The sequence below is a fragment of the Bombus pyrosoma genome, linkage group LG10 (assembly GCF_014825855.1).
Source record: "Bombus pyrosoma isolate SC7728 linkage group LG10, ASM1482585v1, whole genome shotgun sequence".
In the NCBI taxonomy this organism is placed as follows: domain Eukaryota; kingdom Metazoa; phylum Arthropoda; class Insecta; order Hymenoptera; family Apidae; genus Bombus; species Bombus pyrosoma.
Window position 1 is genome coordinate 6,064,208 of NC_057779.1, and position 25,558 is coordinate 6,089,765.

General features: G+C 38.8%; 1 protein-coding gene and 1 long non-coding RNA gene across 2 annotated transcripts in view; one reads left to right on the forward strand and one right to left on the reverse strand.

Annotated features, from left to right (window-relative positions):
* LOC122571689 overlaps window positions 1–25,558 on the reverse strand; it is a 185,960-nt gene that overhangs the window by 10,607 nt on the left and 149,795 nt on the right. The window contains exon 4 of the mRNA XM_043735751.1: window positions 5,269–5,568. Within this exon, the coding sequence (XP_043591686.1) occupies window positions 5,269–5,568 (300 nt within the window). The remainder of the gene's footprint in view (window positions 1–5,268; window positions 5,569–25,558) is intronic.
* LOC122571715 lies at window positions 14,271–18,143 on the forward strand. The gene is made up of 3 exons (XR_006318200.1): window positions 14,271–14,516; window positions 16,590–16,955; window positions 18,019–18,143. It is a non-coding gene; the product is annotated as an uncharacterized LOC122571715 (long non-coding RNA).

The following is a 25,558-nucleotide window of genomic DNA, read 5'->3' on the forward strand; positions in this document are numbered from 1 at the left end:
ATGAATGTTAATAAATTCTTTTGGTACAAATATAACGTTACATAGAGATGTTTTGGTAATAAAACGAGTGAAATTTACGAGGAATATTAACATCGAGAAGCTCGGTAAATTACTGCAGGTATTGTAATTTGTAAATTAGTATATGCTGCGTATCACAATTATGAAACTACTGAAAAACCTTTAATTTTTGTACGGTTGTAACTTGCAGCCAGCTTGTACCTACTTATGCGAGAATTGAAAGTTGTGCACAGTGAAAAATGTTGCACAATCTGAAAAAAGCCATACTTTCGAAAACTCTTTTTGTTGAATGATCTTTATGAGAAGAATAACATGGTCGCAGCTTTTCTAATTATAAATTATTCGATCGCTCTATTTCGCATAAAATCCTACGAATCTTCAAATCCAAGTCCATAATCTACAGCTTGTAACTCGTCAATGTATTCATATTTTTGTATATCGCAAATTATTACGTAAGAGGAAAGGAATTCGACGCGAAGACACACGAACAGAGAAAGAGCGAGGGAGATAGAGCAACCTATCGGGTTGTTCCAAAAGCGTCCTTCTTCTACAAACCTGTCTTTTACAACAATGCGTCTTTATACAAAACACGAAACCCAATCTGTCGAACGTCGTGGCCTTTATCTTAATAGAAGAAAACGATATTCGATAAAATAACATAAAACAAAAAATGTTGCGCATCTATCATTTCCTTATGAAACGAAAGAAAGTTCTGGCACAACCTAATACTTAGGTACACGCGTAGAATTTCTAAGATTCTAACTCGTGACCCTCGAACAGCGCCGAGAGGGTGAGCGTTTCTGCTCGATCGGCCGGCATCTGGAACTCTGGAAGCCTGGACGAGGGTAGAATTCGAATTTCCGTCGATCGCGCCACCTCCTTCGTCTCGACGCGACCTTCGGCGAAAATGGCACGAGACCCGCGGTCACTCGATCGTCTGCGAGCCTCCGAAGCAACGATATTTCCGGTGACCCGGCTAGTTAACCCTATCGAGGCCGTGGTTCATCGCGCTGATTTATACAAAATCATATTTTATATCTACTCGTAAATATTTTTAAACGAGCACGTTGCACAATTTGACGATAAAAGAATTTTATGTACATTTTTATGCGTTATACGTGCTGATACATCAGTGAATATATGATGTATATATGTAGCACACTATGTAAAAGGAAAGAAGAAGACCTGAGACGCGTAATAGAAGAATGCGAGATAGCGGGAGGACCAAAGGACACGGAAAAAATACTAAACGAGACTGGAGAAGGACTAACAGAACTAAAAGCAATAATAGAGAAGAGAAGGGCGATACAAGGGCAATAAGGAAGGGGGCAAAAGCCGAAAAGTTGCCATAGTTTTAGAGACAGAATGATTAAGGGAGTGCAATATAATAGAGTGGATAAGAGGGGAGGTAGATATATAAAAAGCGAAATAGGCAAAACGAGATGTAAAACCGAAAACTCGTCCAAAGTCGAAAGGCACCAAATAAGCAATAATAAATAATAGAATAGATTTTTGTACATCTATCTATTTATGCATCAACGAATATTGTGTGATACGTCGCGTGAAACGGTCCGTGCGACTTTTCTAGTTGCCTGGCCGCCAAGCGTCTGCACCGCTATTCAGACCCCAATAAACCTAAGGACCAACCGTAAACTCAGGCTTTAGTTTACCTTTTGTATTAGTATTCATCACTAACTTCTATCAACCTCGAAGGAATCGTTGTTGCTGTTAGTGTTATCGGTTTGTGGATGGTCCCTGGAACAGTCCTTAGGTTTATTATGCGTTCGTATTAATTACGGAGAAAGCGAATATTTCCCTAACGGAAAAGCTGAATTTTCCCATGAACAAGGCCACCCCGAGCTTTCCTCGGTAATGCTACGAGAACGAATTTCACTGTCATTACGATACTGATACAGTCAACACCTTGACTTGCTCTCAACAAGAGAGAGCAGTCACTACCAGTTCATTTCTAGCTCAAGATCTGCAACTGTCAACGTTTGTCCATATTGTATAGAAGATTGTTGAAAATATATATATCTTAGATCCTGATATCGCGGTGTTACAACAGAACAATCACCCCTATTATCTTAACGGAAATTAGGGGATCGATCAACAAATCGTGGTGTCGATTATTATAATCGTAGCGGGAATTTACGACTCCCGTTGACGTGATATCTCGCGACCGCCTCTCCCCGCGATTGGTCGAAAATACATTGTGTAAATTTTTATTTCTGTAAGATTCGTGTATTTATTTATCTGTTTGCGTATTAGCGAATATCACGTATATTTTTATATATCTCTGTAAAGAATTCGTAATATCCTATTATTTGTAGTCTGATCGAATGATTCTGAACTAAAGATGAAACTTAGCTAAAAGTTTCTTCCGTTCACTAAGGGATTCTATTATATATCGTTGCACATTACAACGCGACATTTACAACCTATAAATTATCGATCACAAACTTTTATCTTTCTCATCTGCAATTTAATTTACCAACAAGAACAGGATAATCCATAATAAAATCCTTGATATCTTGAAATCTCGATCTTCTTGTAGACACTATCCTGCCTCGATAAATCTCCTTAAGAAGCGAACATTATTTGTTTTCAATGCACAAAATCTTCATCCCCCCCCCCCTACCCCCGAATATTTTCTTCCAGACATTACACAAATTCATTTCTTCGTACACGCAATAAACATTTCCCCGACAAATTAAAACTCCATCTTCCTCTGTGTATTTTTTCCTCCAAGATTCAAGCTCATACTCAAGCCTTATACGTACGCACGTACAAGTTCAGATTCTCTGGTTATCGCTGGCGCAAACCTTTCAAACGTAATATCAGCCACCGCCTTCGCGTCTGGTAACATTTAATATCGGCATATTAATGGCATTAAACCGTGGGGGAGCAATTTTAGCCGATTAGTCGACTGGCTGGATCCAGACGTTTCGCCAACCGGCACCGTTTTCATTTGTCGAACGTGCGGCTCGATTAGCCGCTGGCTAATAAGCGCATTTTCGAGTAGCACCGACCGCGTGGGTAATAACGCGTGTAAAAACGGATAAATTTTCCACGGTCCGTGTCCCCCAGATAAAATCTACGTTCCGTCGTCCAAGTCGCGGCTTTTCTCTTAGCGGTGTTTCTTCTCTCTCGTCTTGATTGGCTCGAGTAAAATGATTTGGGTCGATATAAATGGCTGGTGCGATTCTTAGGTGTCGAGTGCGAGACTCGTGCTACGTATTCGTTGGCCAAACACGCGTACACCCTCTTCCAATGAATTCTGTTTTCGCCTCCGTGTTTAACACCGTGGACGTACGTAGACGGTGTTATTAAAGCGTGCATACACGGTAATTAGCTATGCTGATTACGATGTTTAAGAATTAGTATTTACGACGCGTAGACGCGTGATCAAGAGACACGGAACGTTCCTCGTTAAAGAGAGGTTCGTTCGCTTCAAAGTTACATCGTTTCGTTAGGAACGATTCGAATTTCGCGCCTTTTTTAGCTAGTCTTCTCAGATTGCAATTTTATTGGTTTCAAGTGAGACGATACTGTTTGATGTGTGCGTGAGGTGCCTTTTGGTCCTCCTGTTAAATAACTGGCTTTTATCAATAAACACGAGAATAAAATGTATATTTGAACAGACAGCAGAAGTTTAGGCAAATTCATATTTTTACGAACATAATTAAAAGCAAGGGCGAAACTTAAATAATATATTAATAATAAGTACTGAACTTGGAGTATTTTGCAGATATTGCATACGCTCTGTATATTTTGGATAGCTGTCATCTATTTTGAAAAGACAACGATCCTTATAAGGACAGCAGCGGATCATCTTTCCTTTTAAACTGTCTCACACGCCACATGTGACACTGTACTTGAAAGAAATTTTTTCTTACGTTTATCCAACGAATATAATCAAGGAATATCGTTTCGTGAAGAAAACCTGGGACACCGTGTATAGCAATGATGTTTGCAAGTTTCTGTAAACAGGTTTCTGTTCCGACAATGTGTATCATTATATTTTTGCAATTTGATGGGGGGAAACGCGTCTAATTTGCATCGTAATAGGCGAAGATGCATGAAAAATTGTTTGTAAAATGGTTTCTACACGTCCTCCGATCTTAGGATTATCATAACCGTTTCGGATACTGCGATATTATTCAACGTTTTCTGTTGCTCGATGTAGCTCGTTATCCTGGATCGTACTCGGCTAACTTTGGCTAATTAGCTTCGTGTCTTATAATTTCAGAATGTTCTGCTGCAAATTGATTGTGCATAACTTCAAGCACTTTTTATATTTAACATAATTGTAATCTCTTCTCGCGATTTTCACGTTATCCTCGCACATACGTATACTTCTAATCTATGTACATGTAACAGGTTTGCACCGATCACCTATAAGCTTCGAGTGTAATCAAATAATTCGTTCGACATCTTTCATTTCTATTTTTGTTCTTTCATTTATCAGATATCAGCAAATTGACAAGTTACAAGTTACCCTGTAGATTATAGATTTCTCTGTTACGATTTAACAATTTGTCAGCGAATACGATACAATCAGATAATCTCGGTGTAAATTATTTACTTTAAATTAAACACATTTCATTTCATTTCTACCACACGTGCATCTTATACATCAGCTACTTTCTTTATCGTACGAAGTATCAAGAATCAAACGCGTATGTCTTTCTACGACTTCTATCAGATTCCCTCAATTTTCAGCCCGAGCTAACAACTGTCGTAAGATTGAAAAATTGCAGGAGTTGTACGCGACACCGTAAATCATCACGAGTAGACTGCACGTATTCATACCGACCATAACTTTGTATGAAATAAAGATTTGTTGCATCAACTAAATACCACAACTAACGATACACTTATCGTACACGTATTCTTTCTCTTTTAATTCCTCATAAACGAAGAAACACGAACTCGGTCTAACCACTAAATTATAATCTTCAAAAATTCCATTGTTCAAAAGCAACCTGAATCAAAATTCGATACACGGAAAATTCGATTTCCCTAAACAGCGTCGGTTTCTGTACCACCAACCGCTATATGTATATTCCCACAGCTTTCAAACGCAAACAGAAGGTCGCAAACTTGCCGAGCTACGAAGAGAGAGAGAGAAAGAGAGAGAGAGAGTTTAATTCGGTCAGTCTGCGTCGAAACTAGCCACCCAAACCCGCAGAAGCGAGAATAATAAAGAGAAACCCGTTAAATATTGGAAGACAGCGGGGAACTCACCTGCTCCGGGTCGCGTAGGTGAAGGGCGGTATGTGCTCCGTAAGGACGTTCCTCGCCATCTGGAAGTTGCAGCCGCGGGGGTAGGTCGAGGGCGAGGTCCTGCCGAACACTTCCAGATCGGATCGCCCGGTCTCTCGCTGCGGCGACCATCGCTTCCTGTATCCCGTCAGTGGCTCCTTCGCCGCCGCCGCCGCCTCCGCCCATCACGTCACCACCACAGTTTGGCTCACCCTCTAGTTCATCGCCGAGGCCACCATGACCGCTGTTGCCTACCTCCATTCCTGGGCTCACCGACAGCATCTACGGATCGACGAAAACTCTGATTAGTTTACTTTTATACAGAACGTTCCAACGATCGTAAGGAGCACACGATGATATTATAGAAACTTTCGTCACTTTGTGAACAAAACTCGTACGATAATATAATTGTTTGTTCGATCAGTCAGCGTTATACTAACAGGATATAATATATATTCCCAACAACTATATAGAGAAGAGATTTATACTGTTGCGTAAGATATACCAAAAGTAGATGAATTGAGATGTAGACTGCTCGGTCGTTGTGGAACAAGTTTAAAGATGTTGCGACTGCTATGTAGTTCTAGCTCAAGTCCAGAGATCAACTGAAGTTCGTTCTCGCGTTATTACGGAGGAAAGCTCGGTGTGGGTATGTTTATTGTACGAAGGAAGCGGATTCGTTGCTCACATTTTTCGTTAGGAAAGTGAGGGTAACGATCCGCGATGCCCATTGGTTATAGCCAACGTTAATGAATGAAGATAGGTGGAGGAAGCCTCCTACCAACACGTGGCTCATGGGTGACATTGTTTGTGGGAAAAATCCGCTTTTCCCGTTAGGTAAATATCCGCTTTCTCCGTAATTTGTAAGAGCGCACAATAAACCTAAGGACTGTTCCAAGGACCATTCATAAAACAAAACACTCAGAGGATTAGAGATTCCTTCAAGTTAAAAGGATTACGTTGAAAAGATGAACTTTATGGGTCCTTAGGTTTATTGAGAGTCTGGATAACGGTACGTGGGCCTTTGGCGGCCAGACAACGAGGGATGACGTGCGGATTGACTCACGCAATGTAAAAATAATATAATAATAATAGTAGTAACGCATTATTTGGTGAAATAAAGTTGTAGAATAATACGATAGGTCGTGAGTTAGAACTCAACTTTCCCAGCGAACGGAATAACACCCTTTAATTTTCCTTCGTAAAACGATCCATAATCGATAAGAATCCTAAAAGTATTCGCATCACGAACGTTAGTGGCACGAAAGCCTGTCGTACAGTGCACATTCCGGTTCCATAAATTCAATTCTCCCGCCAATTAATAATATATCAACCACCTGCGATAGCCGCCAGCAAACGCGTTACGAAATAACCAGAGGGACGCGTTTAATGTGATACGGGGGTGAGCCATTTCGACAGTTGAATATCGTGGTTTTATGGAAAGGAAATTAGTGGATCTAAATTGTTGGCCGATAATGTAGCGTAGGTATATGATTCGATCGTATAGCATAGATGTGAAGAAGAAAGTTCGAAAATTCGTGAGTCGTATCTTGATAATTTTTTGAAAGCAGGTAAACGAACGTGATAACGTTATCCGTTTTTTGGAAAGGAAAATCAGTTTGAATTAATCCTCATTAGGAAATATCTTCAAACAGGGAGTTATCGAAAGTTTCACGTATCAACGCTATTCGTTACAAACACTCGTTTTTTTTTTTTTTTTTTTTTTCAAATATTACAGGAACAAGGAAAGATGTAAAATCCGTCTGAAATTTCTCAAGGTTTGCTAAAATGCTAAAATATCACGAATTAAAGAGTCGCCGAATTCCGGGTATTAAATCAGAGCTATGAAAATGACGGACTTTGGATCTTCTTCTCTTACGATAAGCGTAATTATTACAAAAAACAAGCAGCTACTTTTGCTAAAATTAATATCGATTTTTATTTGGACAGAGACACGGATCTACTCGTTTTAATTAATATCGTTTGAATTATAGTGATTGATACAGGTATACGATATTTAATTACGTATTACAGACTGGTAGTTTCAGTGTTAACTTTGATCGTCTCGACTTTACTGAGACTTCTTTTTCGAAACGTACACCACGCTACCGTCCACATGTACGAAGGATATTAAATCGAAGAGCGTCTTCCGGCGTCGGTTTACGATCGGCACGATCGTATCCATGGAATAAGAAACGATACGAACGCAATCCGAATCGAACCATTGCATTGCATCGGATCATCCAACACGTTTGTCGCGAATAAAATTTTCAAGGAACCGGTCTTCGATTTATCGTCAGGATTGAAAATTTCGAATCGATCGGTCGTAAAACGAACACACCGCCATTGTAACGATCGGTGGCGATGGAAAATGACAAGTTATGGTCGATCATTAAATGTGTCGATGCGGAAATCTTGGTTGAAAATGTCAAACTTTCGTCGACGAGATAAATTCATGGAATTCGACGGGTTCCCATGTGAAATTTACCAAATTTATGGAATTCGGTTGTGAATTTTTATGCTTTTGTACCGGGACCTTTATTTCTTCGAACGCTTTCGTTCCTTCTTTCTCCATTTCCAAGGAGAATAATTCAACTCTGCCGTCGATTTTTAAATAAATTGCAACTCGTATTACAAAATTGCGACTGTACGAGTCGACTCGTTGTGAAATAAAATCGGCATGTTGACGTAGATTTACGATAGGTAGATACCATTTACGATTGAAATTATAAAATTGTAATCTCTTGTATGGAAAATGTTTTCCTTGATGCCTCTCGAACTTTGCCCTTGAAGCGAAACAATAGCTTGGATATTGCAATACATATTTTTGTTCATCGTACAATCGCAATCAGAAAATCGCACCATGTTGTTTTCAAGTTTCGTCTAAAACAAAAACTCGAATAACCAGCCACTTTACGATAACACGATTAATCTTACGATTCATGCGTAATGTAAGTACGAAAGTTTCGATCAAAATTTATCAGCGTTAATTCACGTTTTCATAGTTTAATCGTACATTCTGTGCGTTTTGTTTTTTAACAGCGTCCAACGTTAATTCGCCACGCGAGATTTTCATTTATTAATTTAATCGGCTTCGAATCGTAACGAACGTCGGTCGCTAAAGCAACGAACGCTAGCAGAGGTAAAAGAGAGAGAGAGAATGAGAGAGAGAGAGAAAAAATGGAGGCACAGGCAAAAAGCCTCGCGTTTTCTCTTTTACTGAAACCACGATTAATCCTTTTCCGCGTCGACCATGTCGAATTCGTCGGGCTCGTTATCGATGTTCGATTTCACGCGGCACCGATAGGTAATTTCCACGGAAAGATCTCGGGTGAACAATACCCGCGCCATATTTCCACGTAGAATAGTTTCGAATGATCGACGTGATCGAGATTCGGTCTTTCTTGGTGCTAAAAAAAGTTCCAACATCGAAGATCCCTTTTGCGTGAATTTTTGTACAGTAATTATTGATTTTCTACCGTCTGTTTCATCAGTCTTTTTTCTAATTATTCCGCGATATTTTTGGTGTTAAAATTTTATAGCGAAAAGTGCATAGGTTTATTTATAATGGAAAAAAATGTCAAGAATTGAAACGGCAGTCTAATCATAAAGAATTCAAAGGATTGATCGTGAAAGATTGAACAGCAACGAAAGATGTAGCTTTTTGCTTTTTAAAATTATTACAGAAATTTGTTTATCTACTAGCGAAAACGCTTTAGTGTTTAATTATTTAGAAACTATAGAGTATATTAATTAATTATGAATAAGAGAGAAATGCGTTTTCGAACGGTTTTCCGAGGGAGAAAAAGCGAAACGTTAAAATTTGAGATTAATTTTATTAAAATAGAAATACATTTATCGTTTAGTTAAGAAAGGATCGTTATGGCCTTATAAATTATTACATGCAATTTCCTCGGACTAAAATTGTTTAAATTGACAGCATTTAAATTTCTTTCTCAACGGCATATTTATGTGTGTTGGTTGTAATTCGAGTTGTTCATGGGACCAACAGGTATACAATTTCATGGACTACAGCAAACAGTCGAACCGAGTTTCGATCGGATGCATACGTATTCAAACTAACTTTAAAATCGCTGTCGAAATGGAAATTCTACGCGAAATGAATGCAATTCACGATTCGACCAATTCTCTTCCAGTTATAATCACTTTATACCTCGAAACGAACGTTTTGATCGTTATAGCGGTTACTTCCCCGTTCCATTCCATTCATACGAATTGGATGATATCCAAAATTATTCAAAATTTCAATTCGGAATTTTCTATTATATTATATAAACGAGACATCGTGTTCTCGAAAGTTATGTTTAGAGCAACATGTGTTCTAAATGTTGTTCCTCCGCAAATAAATATTCACCTAGCAGACTATCCTGTACCTTGAACTTGAGCCCATTCTATGTGCCAAAGTTTTCCAAAGTCGAGCCAAGAATCCTGCGTCATCGCGCGACCAGATCATCATCGAATCACAAAAATTTCATTTCATCGTCGTGTAATCGTACGTACCTAGTTTCTACGTACTATTTTCTACCTCTTCGTAGTTTAATGCGCAAAGTAGCTAAAAGAGCCACACATTGACACAGCATCGTATTTACCCTATCGTCGTTTGATAATTTGATTCCATTTGATAATATTTTCAAGCGATTGCAAAATCTTGATACTATACAAACGAAACGAATATAAGATCCGACGACGTTACGTAAGATCTGAGAAGCAATAAAAGTACAAATAGTTCTTGTAGCCACTTTAAACAGAGAACAATAGGTAATTAAATGAGAAGAACATTAATTCGTGTAAATCAATCGATCGAAAATCTCCCTCTTTCTTTCCAGCTTTTAGATCCATCGTGATGGATCACAATGCAAGTTACGTCATTAGCGCAGTAGCTACCCTAATGCTTACCTTTACTAACAGTCTCCTTACTAAACCATAATTTACAATTCCAATTCCCAGAAGATCTAACCCTACCCAATAACCATAAACTAATTCCCTTAATTTTCCAGACAATCCCGAAAGACCTCTAACATAACTTCCAAGTAATTTCAAGTTAATTTTCCATCGCTTATCGATACCATCGTCTAATCCACGGATGGCTGAAGTACACGGAGCAAGTTACAGATTGTAACATTCCGCGTAGCTTGATTTTTCAACAACAAAAAAAAAAAAAAGAAAAAAAAAGAAAGAAAAGAAGAAAACGATATACCAATGCTTAAACGATTTATCGCTATCCTATTGAAGGATGGAACAATTCCAACTGAAAGGAACCAGATGTTCATGATTATCGAAGCAGTCAAAGTGTTAAAGCATTTTGTCTGACATTGTTCACGGTTTGTTCATTCTTATTGGCAATTCAACCACACCGTAGACCGCTGACTAGAGGAATCTATACGATAATAACGCGCAAGGCCAGACGCGACAGCGTAGCGGCTAGCCGTCTCCGCGTGCGCCGGTTCGTCTCGACCACGGTAACCAGTCGTCATCGGTGTGCTGTTTCCTCCCTGGGGCCAGCGGTGTTTTGCCGTGCACTGTGCCGTGCACGTATCGCGACATTATTCTAGTCCGTGACGAGCAGGGCAATTGCCCGTGACCGGGCCGACGCGACCGCGACGTATAAATTCCTCGTGTCCGTCATTTCGTGCCCGCGTTCTCTCTTCTCTTCTCTCTGTTTCTCTAGTGTCTCTAGTCTGCGCTACTTACGTGATCTATTTGCTACTAAACGGCAGGAAACGTTCCAAGCACCGAATATCGCGCGCGCCCTTGCCCTTTATGCACACGGTCGTCCTATTCTCCTCGCATTCTCCTAATCGTATACAGTGAGAACTCAGCGAAGACGAATTCAAACGCAAGTCATTGTAAGTTAAACGTGAGATTTTGTTTTTATTTTATTCACGACGTACGAGGTGATTTTGTTGCAAATCGGGCGAGTTATTTTATTTTATTTTATTTTATTTATTTATTTCCTATTATTATTATTTCTGTTTGATAAAAAAAAAATTCATCGTGAATACATTTTTTGTAATCGTTTTAATCGCGATAGAATGTTCGCAGAAGTTTGCTATTATTTTATGCACTTGTAATGTAATTTTTGTAATTATTTTAGTCAATCACAGTGATAGGTGTTTCAATAAAATTACTTGTGAAAATTGCATCATAACGACATGTATCGTCTTGGGAATTACATTGAGACGTAACGTGGATATATTTTTGTGGATTAGGCTTCGTTGAAGCTGATGTTTCACGAGTTATGCTGTTACGTAGCGTACTTTTTCAGTACATTGTTAGGAGGGAACATAATTTGCTGTATTATGTCACGGTGACACAGACGTCTTCGAGCTACATTGTGGTGCAATATGTTTTGCAATGTGTTTTCACGATTCGCGTCACAACGAAATCTGATGTCTAGATTGCTTAAAATAACCGAAAAATCAGTTACTGAAATTTCAAACGTTCGATATATTTCCATTCATACTTCTTTATAATCTAAATTTAATTCATCGACACGGAACACCGTAAGGAACTTATTTTTATAGTTTGATTTGGCCAACTCAATTTTAAGCGTAAAAAAAAAAAAAGAGAACAATGTAGAGCTTCAAACTTCCAATACAGTAAAGTAGATAAAAATTTGCAGTTTCTTCAAACCTACCCAAACACGATCACGTCCCAAAAGACTCCAACACACAAATTTCACTGTGTTCGCTATAAACACACATTTTTCAAACACTGTACTAAGTATACTCGCTAAAAAAACTTCAAATAAAAAGCAAAAAAAACATAGAATTTGCTCAAACCTATCCAAACACGATCACGTCCTAAAAAGCTTAAGAAACCAAGTTTCACTATGTTCACTGTAAACACTCGTGTTTCAAAAAAAGGAAAGAAAATAAAGAAAATTCACAGGGAAAAATATACATAACACTACACCAATAAAAACCTACAAATTTAAAATCTTTCACGATTTACGCTCTCATCTCTATGCTCGAAGAAATCAGTACAAAATTCTACAAGGACCATCGAACGCAAACTTTCTCGCGAGAACCGATCTCTGAACCAAAAGCAGTGCGAACGTCCTCCCTCGGAAGTCTGGAAACCCGTACTTCGAGGGTGAATAGTCGACAAAGGGGCTGAAAATATCTCGAAAAATGTAACCTCGAGGAAATAAGCGTCGCAAGAGCGACTATAGTGTTTTCTATCGAACGTTTAAGCGACGACTATCTGCAGAAATCAAGGCGGCGCGACGCGACGCGTGTTGTGCGCGCGGAAATACGAGGATACGGTCTATGTCGTAGGTGAAACGTGGGACCGTAAGCAAAATGATCGCGGCTTGGTAACGCTACCTTTCAATGCACCACGATAAACTGGAAGACGGAACGAGATTACGTGGCATCGTTCGTCAACCGGCGCGGTGCGAAACGATGAATCTATCGTCAACACGCTCGTTAGTCTGCGCTTGTCGTTCGTCAAACTATCTTCGACGTCTTTTCATTTTAGCGAGAAAACGTGAAAAATTGTACTGATCGGTATATTTGTGCATTTGTGGGAAACTTGAAGGTGCAAAAATAAACACACGTGCAAGAGATGTACACGATATAGTATCGACTGGATGAAACAAATTCTTATTTAATTTTCGTTCCTTTGGTTGCGAATGACAAACGTGAACAGACACTTTTATGAATAAAATCGGAGAATCGTGCGAATTGATATTTTACAAATTTATACTAAACAGAAATTTGCTTGCATGCTAACTGTTGCAACCAGCACTACGCTTTGGATATTTTGTAGATTTCTGTTATACTTGTTGTATTTTTGCGTCTCTAACCATTTGGCGTATAGTATGACACGATAAAGATACAACCAAAAATAGTAATTTGAAATTACTCCTTTCAGATTAGGATCACATTTATTTAATTAGGACATTTATTTAAATATTGACGGAATTTAAACGCGAGTTCAATCCTATAGTGGCTGCAAAGAGTATTGCTGCATCGTTTCATTTGTTATACCGTTTACATAGGAATGAATCAGCTGCAAATATAAGAAACTTCATGACGTTTAACACTATGTACTTTGGTGAGTACAAAAATGTGACGCTACGAAAATGAATTGCACGTGATAAGAAAGACTCTTCATCGGAAAGTGAGGGTGTGCGCGCCAGTACTTTTTGTAGCCATTGTACAGTGATTTCTGAGAATGGGGGAATAAAGTATACGCAAGCAATTGGTATACGAAAGAAGGAGAAAAGAACATTTCTCTTTCGAATAAATACCGTAAGCCTTTTAAAGAAGCACGTGGCGTGAAACGTGTTAATAATTCATCAACTGTCGCATCTTTCTTTTTCCTTTCATTTTTGTTTTTCAACTACCGAAAAAACGATCTTTACGTGAAATTCATTTACGAAAAGAAATCCGACTCAGCGGGTATTAAGGATGAATAATGTTTCTGAGGCTACCGTGCGTGGTATAATTGCATCGTTCGTTTCCAGAAAGCCAGTTTAACGCCGAGTAATTGCGGCCTGTGAGGTCACTAATCATAACCCCGAAAACAACATTAATTATCCCTTTTCATAACAATCTCGAATGCGCTAATAAAAGCTGAATTTTCCGGTTAATTAAAGTATCAGCGGGATCCATACGATACATTCGGTATAATATATTATTATGAGAGCACCGCTTATATAATTCTAATGATAAATAGCATCTCTATTTAAGCTAACAATAATCGCGATGATACACAGCATCGTTACACTCATATTGTGTTAATAATAACACAATTTCAAATGTCCGACGTGTTCGCATCGATGTGTTACGAATTAATACGTCATTAACCATAAACAATATTTCACCAGAAAATTGATTTCGTAATAATATTGCATCGATTTGATCGACTTTATTTTAGAATTTTATATTAGTTTTTTTTTTTTTTAATACTTAGAAGGAAGGATGAAGTGAAAGGACAGAAAAATATTAGCAAGTTTCAGATGTGGAAACGAGACTAAAGTAAGGGAATACTGGAAAGAAGAGAGAGAAAAAGGATGCAGGCTATGTAAAAGGAAAGAAGAAGATTTCAGACACGTAATAGAAGAATGCGAAATAACGGAAGGACCAAAGGACGCGGAAAAAATACTAAACGAGACTGGAGAAGGACTAACAGAACTAAAAGCAATAATAGAGAGGAGAAGGGCGATACAAGACAAGAAGGAACGACAATAAGAAAGCACAGTAAGGCATTTGCATTTGCTATTTGATTTCACGCATATCGCAAATGATACTACAATTCAAATTTAGATACCGAGTGAGCTTTATCGAATCGTGCACGTCCAATTTACTTGAATTCTCCTCGATCGAACAGGTTTATCTTCATTTCATTTCTTTGCAATTCTTCCAAATAGCTTTTACAAACCTTCATCGTGTTCTTTTAAGACTAATAGCTTTTCTATTAATCCGATTATAAGCCAATTGCTACAATGTTGATGTTGGTTCCGCGGGAATACGCGCGCGTATAAGAAATCAAAAACATGTATTTCCATATAATTCGTTAAATTAACAACCCGTATCAACCAAAATTTCAATGTTACCAAGAGAGGGAAAGGGTGGAAAAGATAATAATCTATGAGAAAACCAATTTCCATATTTCACATTTGCCACCCTCAACCAGTCACCCTCGCCTCTAACGAGATTATCGAATTTCCAGAGGCGCCAGGGGTATTTAAAGTCGCTTTGAACATGATTTACAAAGCCGACAGGGAACATATACAACGAGGTACGCGACCATACATCTACCCTCTCCACCAATGCACACGCTAATTATCGACCTAATTGTGTACGCCGACGAGCAACCGTTCTCATTTTATACCATGCCCTTTAAAGAGTACTGCCACTCTGTTGCACAGACAGCTGGTTAATTGGCCGATTTCCACGGCCGACTTGCATCGAATTTCCATTAGACAGGTAAAAGACAGATACATGGCAACGTACGCAAACCTCGTAGATCAGACGTGTGGTCGCGATCACAAGTAAAACCGCTGTTGGCTAACGATAGTTGTTGCGTTTCAATGCATCCTCACTGTGAATAGGGAAAGTGGTACGAGCATAGACTCTTCAAACTGTTTTCCTTTTCGTTTGGGATTAGCTTCTTTTCCCATTGAGAATCGCGACGACGAGAGTTTCAATGGGTCGATTCGTTTGTGTTTGCGCTCGTTTGGAAATTTTGTGGTAACAGCGGTGTGGATCGCGGAATTTTACGGGTCATACGTCGACTGTTGACATACGCTCAGGTGTAAATAAAAGGGTCGAGAGCGAGTATTCGTTGGTATTTCGGGGGAGCGCGTAAAGGGTTACTGATTCGAGGGTGGAGTTTTCCAAGTATAATACAAAGTAAATTATACGCAGGCCACTTTTAGGGTTGTGGTATAACCGAGAAGACCATGTTTCCCCATGAAAAATGAAATGAAAGTAAAACAAAGAAATTTTATATTACGTTATTCTATTCCATTTTCTACGTACCGTGTCTTACGTCCTATTCCATTTGCTTCGTTTCCTAAATGTCTAATACCTGATTTCTTACCTGATTTTCATACCTGATACCTAGAAAGTTGCATATTAAACGCAACGGTCTCTCTATCCCATTTTTCACGCTATTCGCATTCTCTTCTACGCGGTACGCAGAAGGTAAAATGCAGTCCATAAATTGCCCACGAGAAATAGTCACATTGCAGAAACGAAATTCACTATCTCACTAAATGAAATTCGTTTTCAACAGTCGTGTCAGTCCGGTGCGTGAAACATTTCTGAATGATTATGAATCGCGAGAAATAAGATAACGAAACTAAGGAAAATCAGGATTAAGTTGTTCTATACTATCGGACTGACAACTAAGTGATTACGGACTTTGTCATTACCTGAGCTTAATAGAGCTGAACGATTAAAGAAAGTAGGAAACGATCGAAGGAACAAAGCTTCGATTTAATCGATAGAGAACTAGATGAACGAGCAAAATTCTATCCACCTGTATCTTTTCCATGCTTCGGCTCACAACGGTCCGTAAAACGTCGCACGCTCTAGAATCTTTGACTGCCTGAAGAATCTTCGATACCCCTGCGGAGCAACTGACATATTCTTGATAGGAGAGGAATATCGACATTTGTAATTTTTTCCAACGTTGAAAATGAAAGACGCGAACCGGAATTTTTCGTCTTGTTTGACTTCTCATACTTTCCAAGAATATGTGGTAACCGATGTAAAAATTTTTTCACGGTATATCATCAACGATCTATTAATCTAAACTATCGCCAGGTTCGTTGCTGTGTCTCTTGAAAATTGTCGAAATGATAACAAAAGTAAAAAAGAAGGATTTTCATTCTGGCGAGGCTACGGCCACCTTGAAGTTATCAGGCAGCCAGAACGTTTCGATTGCACTACACACCGTGTCGTATCAAAACTGCACCGTATCGCCGCACGAATTATTCCCTGACACGGCGGAATTAATCGCAGCCTGATAACGCGACTCGATAACGCACGCGTGTGCTCCGAGAAAAAGTTCGTAACACGTTGATCGTAGTCGCGATTGCGAAAATGAACGAGGAAACAGAAAATGCCAGGAACTCGGGAAAGTAAAACGAAGAAGGAAGGAAATGCAAACGAGAAAGTACACCAGCATTAGTAAGTAGGCTATGCATATTTATATTACTGAACACTAACCATGCGAAACGTTAGATATTAAAATATTAGAAATTAATTCGATGTCTGCCCTAGAATGTTAGAAGCTTCGTCAAATGGTATTGCATTTATCGATGCTTTTCATTGATTAATGTCTTTTAGAAATGTTACAGTCGCGAGAAAGCGCGTCAACGGGAGTCGTAAATTCCTGTTACGATTAGAATAATTGACGCCACGAACAGATCGATCCCCTTATTTCTGTTAGGATAATAGGGGTGGTTGAGTTGCTATAACATTGCGGTTAACAAGTTATAATATATACATTTTCAACAACTTTGTTGCGTAAGGGATGAATGAATTAGACGAATGATTAACGAGTGAAGACGTTGACTGTTCTCAGGTTTGGAGAATCAGTGTAGAGACGTGTTGACCTTTCTGTAGTCGATGAACCAGCGTTGAGATGTTGACTGAACTGTGGTCGTATGGCCAGTGAGGAGATGTTGACTGTACGAATGTCGTAGATCTAGTGAAGTCCCGTGACGATGTTGTCGCAAAGGAAAACTCCTGTTCGGTAGTGATCGCCCCACCACTGGTCGCTTGCAAGTGGAATCTTGGGAAACATGGGAAAACCCAGGTTTCCCCTATTTTATCTGATCGAACAATAACCGCCATAAGGAAGTTCCTGGGTCGAAACTGTTCTATGCCAATTGACGGATTTAACGGTAAATCAGGAAGCCTCATTTTATGGCCGTTCCTTAGGCTTATTGCGATCCGCTTAATTATATGTACGCAGCTGATGGACGCCTTGACCGTACAGTCACCGGACGTAACAGTAAGAATATAATGAAATTTGAGATAGTTTCGGTGTAAAGACATCGAATTAATTCCTAGAATTTAATATTTAAAATAGATATTAATATGTCGGAGATGAAAGGACATCGGGGCCTTTCTTTCGAAGCGATTAGGAAAACCCCTAATACCCTAGCCCGGACTTTTATTGTAGCTACCCTTAAGCAATAAAAATAGGAAATAGTTGTAAGACGCTAATCCGATTATGTGTACTCAGGATTTATGACGATGGGCTCTCGAGGTGACATAATGAGTCGCCGAACGTAGCCGCGGTCACGGGACGGACATGTAACAACAGAGGTATGGAATAATTATGCAGCTCTCCTTAAAAGCAAAGATTGACCCAAGAGGTGGGGAGAGGACTATATAAGGGCAGTTCCATTTGTACTGGGGGTTAGTTAGTGAGGTATCGAGAAAGTTATGGAGTTACTTATTGAGAGAGTCATTACGACTGGTACGTGGAGTCACACCAGGATCGTGTATCATATCGGATTCGTCTTCCCGTGGCCGTGGATTCGTATCGAACCTAAATTCATTGTCATCGACCTCGGCTAGATATAATTAAGTAATAATTAAATAAACAACAACCAATTAATAACAGTAAACAATAAATAAAACAAGTTCTGTGCAGTGTCTAGCTGAAAATCGAGAATCGATTTTCAACATCCTGAGCTACCGATCTTTCTCCGTCAATCTTCAATGTTTTAAATAATTACTCGTTCTTCTACGGTCTTGTCTATCACTGATGTTGCTCTCTGTCCGTCCGTTTGGGAAATGAGTGTCTCTCAAAATGGCTGTCCGTAAAACAAAGAAAGTCGTTCTGTCCGTGAAACAAAGAAAGTCGTGCTGCCCGTGAAACAAAGAAAGTCCCTATCACACTTGAACTCTAGGGAGTTTACATATGTATAACATGATAAATACATATACACGTAGATACACAGAGTGTCTAGAATTAACGTTTGTACGGCAACAATTTTACGCGACGTTACCAAACATTCGCAAACGTTTTTGATGAATAACCAACTATACGTGTGACTGTAGATGTATCATTTAATTTTCATATTTTTTAATGCGACGGTCGACTATGTGGTTTAGCTCGAAATGAAGCTTTTCTTATCTCTACATCTTATGTTCATAGGCGTGGGTCATCAAACTGAGAATTATCAAACTGGAATACGCTAGAGACTGTCTTTATCTAGTAGACGATACTACAACGTAGAGCATAGTATTGCATAGGAAATGAGAAGAGAATAGAAACCATCTGTCTAGAGGTTAAGGGAATTTTGTTATAGATAAGGTAAGACAGGTACTCGAGATATTAGGAAAATAGTATATGCGGAATAGCGAGACGATTAATCAGAAAGATTAAACCTCGATCTATAAAAGTTGCACGTGTCTCTTATAAAATGTATGTTACGGCGACCGAGTTATACTTGAAATTTTACCAACTACGCAGCCTCGAAGCTGTACGTACGATCCTCAAGGGTACATAACGCAAGGAATACGCCACTTTGACACATACTCTTGGGGTCGCTATAAAGCACGTCGCATGAAACTTCAATTTGTATCAAATGTTTCTACATCGACGGAATTTCTAACTCTGTGATCTATAGTGATTCATCTGTTTACTCGTAGCAAAAGTTTATTGTAAGTGGAACGTAAAAGATGTTGATAAAGATGTACAAATTAAATGTACATGAGTATGTATGAAATATTGAAGTCGAGTGTTCGTCGTAGAAAAGATTCTTTCAACTTTCGTTCCTTCGCTTCCAGCCATAAGAATATGAATCTCTTCGCGTCACCTTTCTTGTTTGGTCATAAGGTTCGAATGAATTTTTAAACCGCAAGTTTAAATATTCAGGGGAAGGAGATCCGCTAAAAGATACGTTCATGCAATTGTAAAGTGGGGATGTTTATGCAAATATGTAATTTTATGGAAAGAGTTAAGGGAATAAAACACAGAGAGAGGTTTCTTTCATTTATTCAACAATCTTATTAAATATTATAACAAATACTTTGCATATTTTATATACCTCTGCATATTGCGTGCACTTTATATATTTTTGTACTTTGAAATATCATCAAAATCTACGGTCTAATCGTAGCAACAATACTGCGGATTTTTATGCAAATTCATATTTTTAATAATACGATTAAAAATATAGAATCAGAAAGCTAGATCATTGCTTTTCCTATTAAAACACCGTAGGAAATCACCATTATATTTGTATGTACCCTATATATTTGGATATTTTATATAATTTTTCATATTCTGGACGAATTTTGCAATTTAACCGTTTCAAATTTTTAACAAATACATAAAAATCCGCAGTGTAATCGTAACCAAACGCCAGAAATCCGAGCCCAAGCATCGCCATCGATCTCTTACTGGCAATCCCCGTCACGGGAGAACGACGAAGGAGAATTCTTCGCGTTGGGAATCGGCGAAGGAATATTCCTCGATGCGAATAAAACGTGGCGGGACTGGCGTTAAAGCTTTTAAAGGGGTTCTCCATTTCCACGGAGGCCGTCGAAAGGGAAAGCTGCTGCCGTCGCGACGTAACTCGTAACGGCGCGGCGTCGCGTCGGTAACAAGCACCGGGGGATGCTAGCGGCTCACAGTGGCCTGTGCTTCGCAGAACTCGTATTGATCGCGCACAATGGCTTCGTATAACAAAGACGAGCGCGATGTCCACGGGATAGGTCGCGAGATCGAAACGAAGTTACCTGAAAATCCGACTTTCACCCTCCTCGTTGGGAAAATCTTCGTTCTACGCGAAATTCGATACGCGTACTCTTACGACGAACGAATTATTCGTGAAACTGTTGATGGATCTTCGAACATTCTTGCAGAGGTGATAATGGGAAATCTCGATTTTAGAATCGCGAAAATTGCTTTGGAAATTCCTCTTGCGTGGTTATGCGATTGAAAAGATATCGTGCGGATGGCTGGCAAATTAGAAGAATGACGGATATTACGCGTAGAAGTTAGAATAACTCGATGCCTTTTTTATAGTGTCCAACGTAAGTTTAACAGGTGTCTTTATTAACGTTTCCGATTGATCCGCGTCGACAAGCAATTTTGACAAATTAGAGAATGATGGATGTACCAGGCATATAAATCAGCTGTGTGTATTCTGTCCGATGTCCAACGGATATAGGTTTTGGCAGCTGTCGATTATCGATGCTTTTAATTAATCAATGTCGTCTGTCATGGCAATTTATATTCATAGATAGATACGTTTCGTAGGTATTAAGATTTTGCCAATTGAAAATCTCAAAATAACGAAGAAACAGCTAAGCTTAAAATGCATTCGATATAAAGACACCGAATTATAATCGTTGCACTTTGCACGTGGTTGATTTATTTAATTGGAAGAATATTTAAATTTAAGAAAGTACAAGATGATTTTTGACCTTTTAACAGGCACTGTTCGAGGAGATTTTCGCATCGTCCTCGTGTGTACGTCAAGGTGAACGATACTTTATGCCAAGTACGTTAAGAGGAAACGAAATGAACGTGGCGAGAGAATTTATTTTCCGATATGTGATTTCTGTTGTTAGCATCGTTTCAGTTCCTTTAAACTGTTAATTAAATCGTCCCTTAAACAGACTATCCTTTAGTCTAGAAATAATCGTGCGAGATTTTTCTCTTTTTGCGAACGAATTACAAAACGAATTAATAAATTTCGGATGAGCGGTAAACCGGTAAAGAACTGGAAAGCGACTATACATCGGAGGAGAATTCACATCAACATGTTAAGACGATAGTGTTTATCTGTTATCGAATTGACGTGTTCGAAATTAGATATGAAGATTATAGTTATTTAAAAAAAAGGTTGCTGAAGAGCGTACGTGACGAGTATATCGCGCTTCCTTTTTATAAGATGCTCCATAAGATGTTTTAATAATCCAGTTCTCGGAAATCAGTCTCGTATACGTTAACGTTGATAGATTAAAAAGAAATTGAAAAGGCTTGTTATGGTTATAAAACAAAAACATTACAATTTATAATAAACGATAAGCGTGGACGTAAATTGTGGATATCTATATTGGAGATGGGAGGTTTTGTTTGAAAGTATGTTCTTTATATTAAGTATGATTTAACTGACTTCATCTTCCTTCCTCTGTTATCGTATTATTTAAAAAAAATCTTACCACACTCGTTTTACAGATTTCAGCCATAGTATTAGAATCCAAGCTGTCATTGGTCTCTAAAGATACCAAGAATCTAATTCTTTTATCCAGCCAACACAGAGATGATACTTTCAGAGCGTGAAAAGTCTTCCATACACGGCGCATGCCTTACAGTGAAAGGGTTAATGTCCTTGGTAATCGAATACTTTGAAAGTTCAAGTATGGCAAGAATATCTTCACACTGTTTCCCATTCTTGAAAATAAGTTTCCTATTATCTTTATCTTCCACGCGATATACAAATTCTTGGAGACGCTTGACGAAATTTAAAATTAAAGGGAAAGAGGGAAGAACGTCGAACGAACGTGCGAGCATTGAATAAAAGAAGAGAAGAAAACGATCGGAAAGGAATGATGGATTTTCACTGCGTGAAAATAAAGTTACTGACATTTTAAGACGTCACTTTATAGCATCTCGACTGTACAACATCGAGAATTTCCAAGCTAGAAGGAACGATTCGAGCCGTGGTCGAGGCAAATCGATCGAGGAGCATATTCGCGTCACGAGGGCAATGCACCGACGATACGATGCACCAGTTGCACCGGCCTCGGTAACTAGGATAAGCCTTGGTGCAGAAATGGCATCGTAGAAAAATTTTGTTTATCGAGAAATTAGAATTCGCCCCATAAAATAATGAAATGTCGCGAGACAGATAAGTGTGAAACATACGAGCATGATAAAGCGGTCATAGTAATCTGAATTTCGTTCAAATTTCAGACTAAACGTTGGGTATATGCATGTTAAAACAGAAGAAAAATAAATTTTCTGTATCTTTTAGAATTTTATATTCCTATATTCAGATATTTTAATGTATTTTCTAATATCACATATCTCATATATTTCATATTATTTTGAAGGACGAAAGAGATTTATCTTTTTCTTGTATCGATATAGTTGTCCCTGACAAGATTAATATTAATAAGTGGACATCGAATAAATATGTATGTAAAAATTTTCACTAATTTATCCGTCAACTATCTGTAAGCTGTAACGCACTAAAATTTACTCTCTCTCTGATATTTTCTCAAGCTCGAATATTCTTTACAATTCATTAGTAAAGATGGCAGATTAACTATTATATCTATAGAAAGTATCATCTATGGAGACAATTTCTGTATGCAGACGACGCGGCGCGACGCCCCGTCTACAGTTAACGGTAGCAACATCTAACGATCTATGTTTCTACCGGCAAACTTATTTTAAATTCCACGTTAAGATAAAAATCCCCTCGGGGAAAGAAATCCGAAGGACTTAACGTCAAATTTCGTTTCTCTTCCTCCTAACTACGTACCGTGTAAAACGAAAAGAACAAAATCAAATATTATTCTGCAACCAAAAATTCCTCAATTATTTACCCGTACAAGAATGCATACAAGGAAAACGTTTCAAAGCTCTTAAAGTCCGAAAGGAATAAAAATTCCACGATGAAAAAACTGGTCTGGACAGCGTTATTCTAATGTACGACCACATTCAGAATAGAAAATCGAGAGAGAAGCAAACGATGTTCGATCGACGCGACGCGTTCTCCCTATTCCGATAGAATTGCGAGAAAACCGCTCTCTCTTCCTTGGCTACAGCAGATTAAGATCGACAGGCATCAGGCCAGGTTTATGACACCGGAGAACAAGCAGTCACGAGAGCTGACTGGCTCTTTAGGGTCGACGCTCTTTCTAGCTACGTGATCGCTGTGAAGCGTGGAAAAGAAACGGCTTGCGCAACCGAAAACTCGATTATCGTTGCTTGTCCTAGGTCTTTCAAGGCCTCCCGTTAAAAAAGAAACACCGTTAGACAAGCGGAACTGCTTCGTGTGGCCGCGGACTGTCGGCGAGGAAACGAAAGTGAATCCTCGTTCTTCGCAGACCGTTTTACACCGTTAGTTTCGCCTCCACCATTCGCTGCCTGTCGACGTCGACACGCTGAATTCTGAATCCTTGATCTCGTTCGAGCGGAAGCTCGCCCGAGTAAAATGAAATCATTACGCGTTGCGCCGCGCCACCGGTGCGGTTACGAGCATCGATCCTGCCGCATACGAAGTTATAAATAGACTGCGGCTTTTTACGCATTTATAGGAAATTTGAAGACACAAAAATGCCTATAACGAGTTTCGAATCTACGAAAATATACAAAGTATCCGAGCTATAGTACTTTTCATACCAGTACTTTAATACGTAAAACGAATTTCTGTGTAGATTCTATTCTCTCAAGCGTACGTATTCATGGAAATATGAATTTTCACGGGAAATTTTGTATCAACGTAGTTATGGATTATAGAGGATCGATGCCGTTTCGAGGGTTGAATTTTGAAAATAATATCGCATCGTTGAGTGCAAGAACGATTTTAAAATATAGCGGATAAGGTACTTTAGCGTAGGATAATTTTTCCCCTTTTTCTATTTACGTGTATTCTATCGTGATGATATTTCTTCCGCGACAAAATGAACAAATCTATGAACAATACATCATCCGTCCATATATTCTGCGAAGAAAATCATTCACATCGCCAAAAATTTCTAAACGAATCTACAACATTGTAAAATTAGAAATTTATGAATCGTTCATTGCGACTATTATTTCTGCGAAAAATAGCCCACATTACTTCGCTTAAACATCTCGCAGAAGATTACGAACGAGGAGGCTAGGAATATTTGTCGCATTAACCCAAGATGCTCGTGGCACGTTTGCTCGCGTCAAATGTGCTGTCGCTGATTATGACAATGGCCTAAATCTAAAGGTATTTCAATATTTGACAAGTGAAATGAATTTCGTTTAACGACGCAACGATCAACTCGATGCAAGTTCAATTTCTACTACTTTGCAAAGATGATCACGGATTATTGTAACGTAAATAAACGCAACGCGGAATAAGCGATAAACTTATCTTTTTAGATTCTTGACTTAGGCCACTTTCATAATCACCGGCACAAATGAGCTATTAATACGCATTGAAATTACACTGAATGGACACTGCCATCCATCAATATCGATCTCACTCGTTATCAATGACGAACAAAGCGCTGATATTACTACTTTCTCCGAGATCAAATGATATTAATATAGACACGTATTTCTGGAATATTCGCGCATTAGAATTGATCAATGCCAATATCGTTGGTCCCTCGAAGCTGGTACACTATCATTCTCATTAAAACCTACAAACTTGTCACTTCGTCGATGCTCATAAATATCGCTATCGGTTTCTCTTCGAGGTCACGGATCTACATATCGTTCTTTATGGCATTCTCATTCTCTTCTTGTTTATAGTAATCGCATCCTCAGCTTGTTGAATGTTCCAGAAATAATAACATCAACTGGCCAACGAGGGAAAAACAAATTACAACAGAAAAACATGTAGTCTCGTATTAATTATCTTCTCTTTAATGTGCCGGGAGCATGCAGTTCGTGTTATTAACGAAGAATCACGTCGATATTTCTCTGTGACGAATTTCACTTCGATCAGCTTTGATTCTGCCGCGATGCTGGAATTCTCATGTCTTTTGAATTTTCATATCTCGCGTGTCTTGCTCAAAATTATAATTTAATCAACTGACGAATGAGATAAATA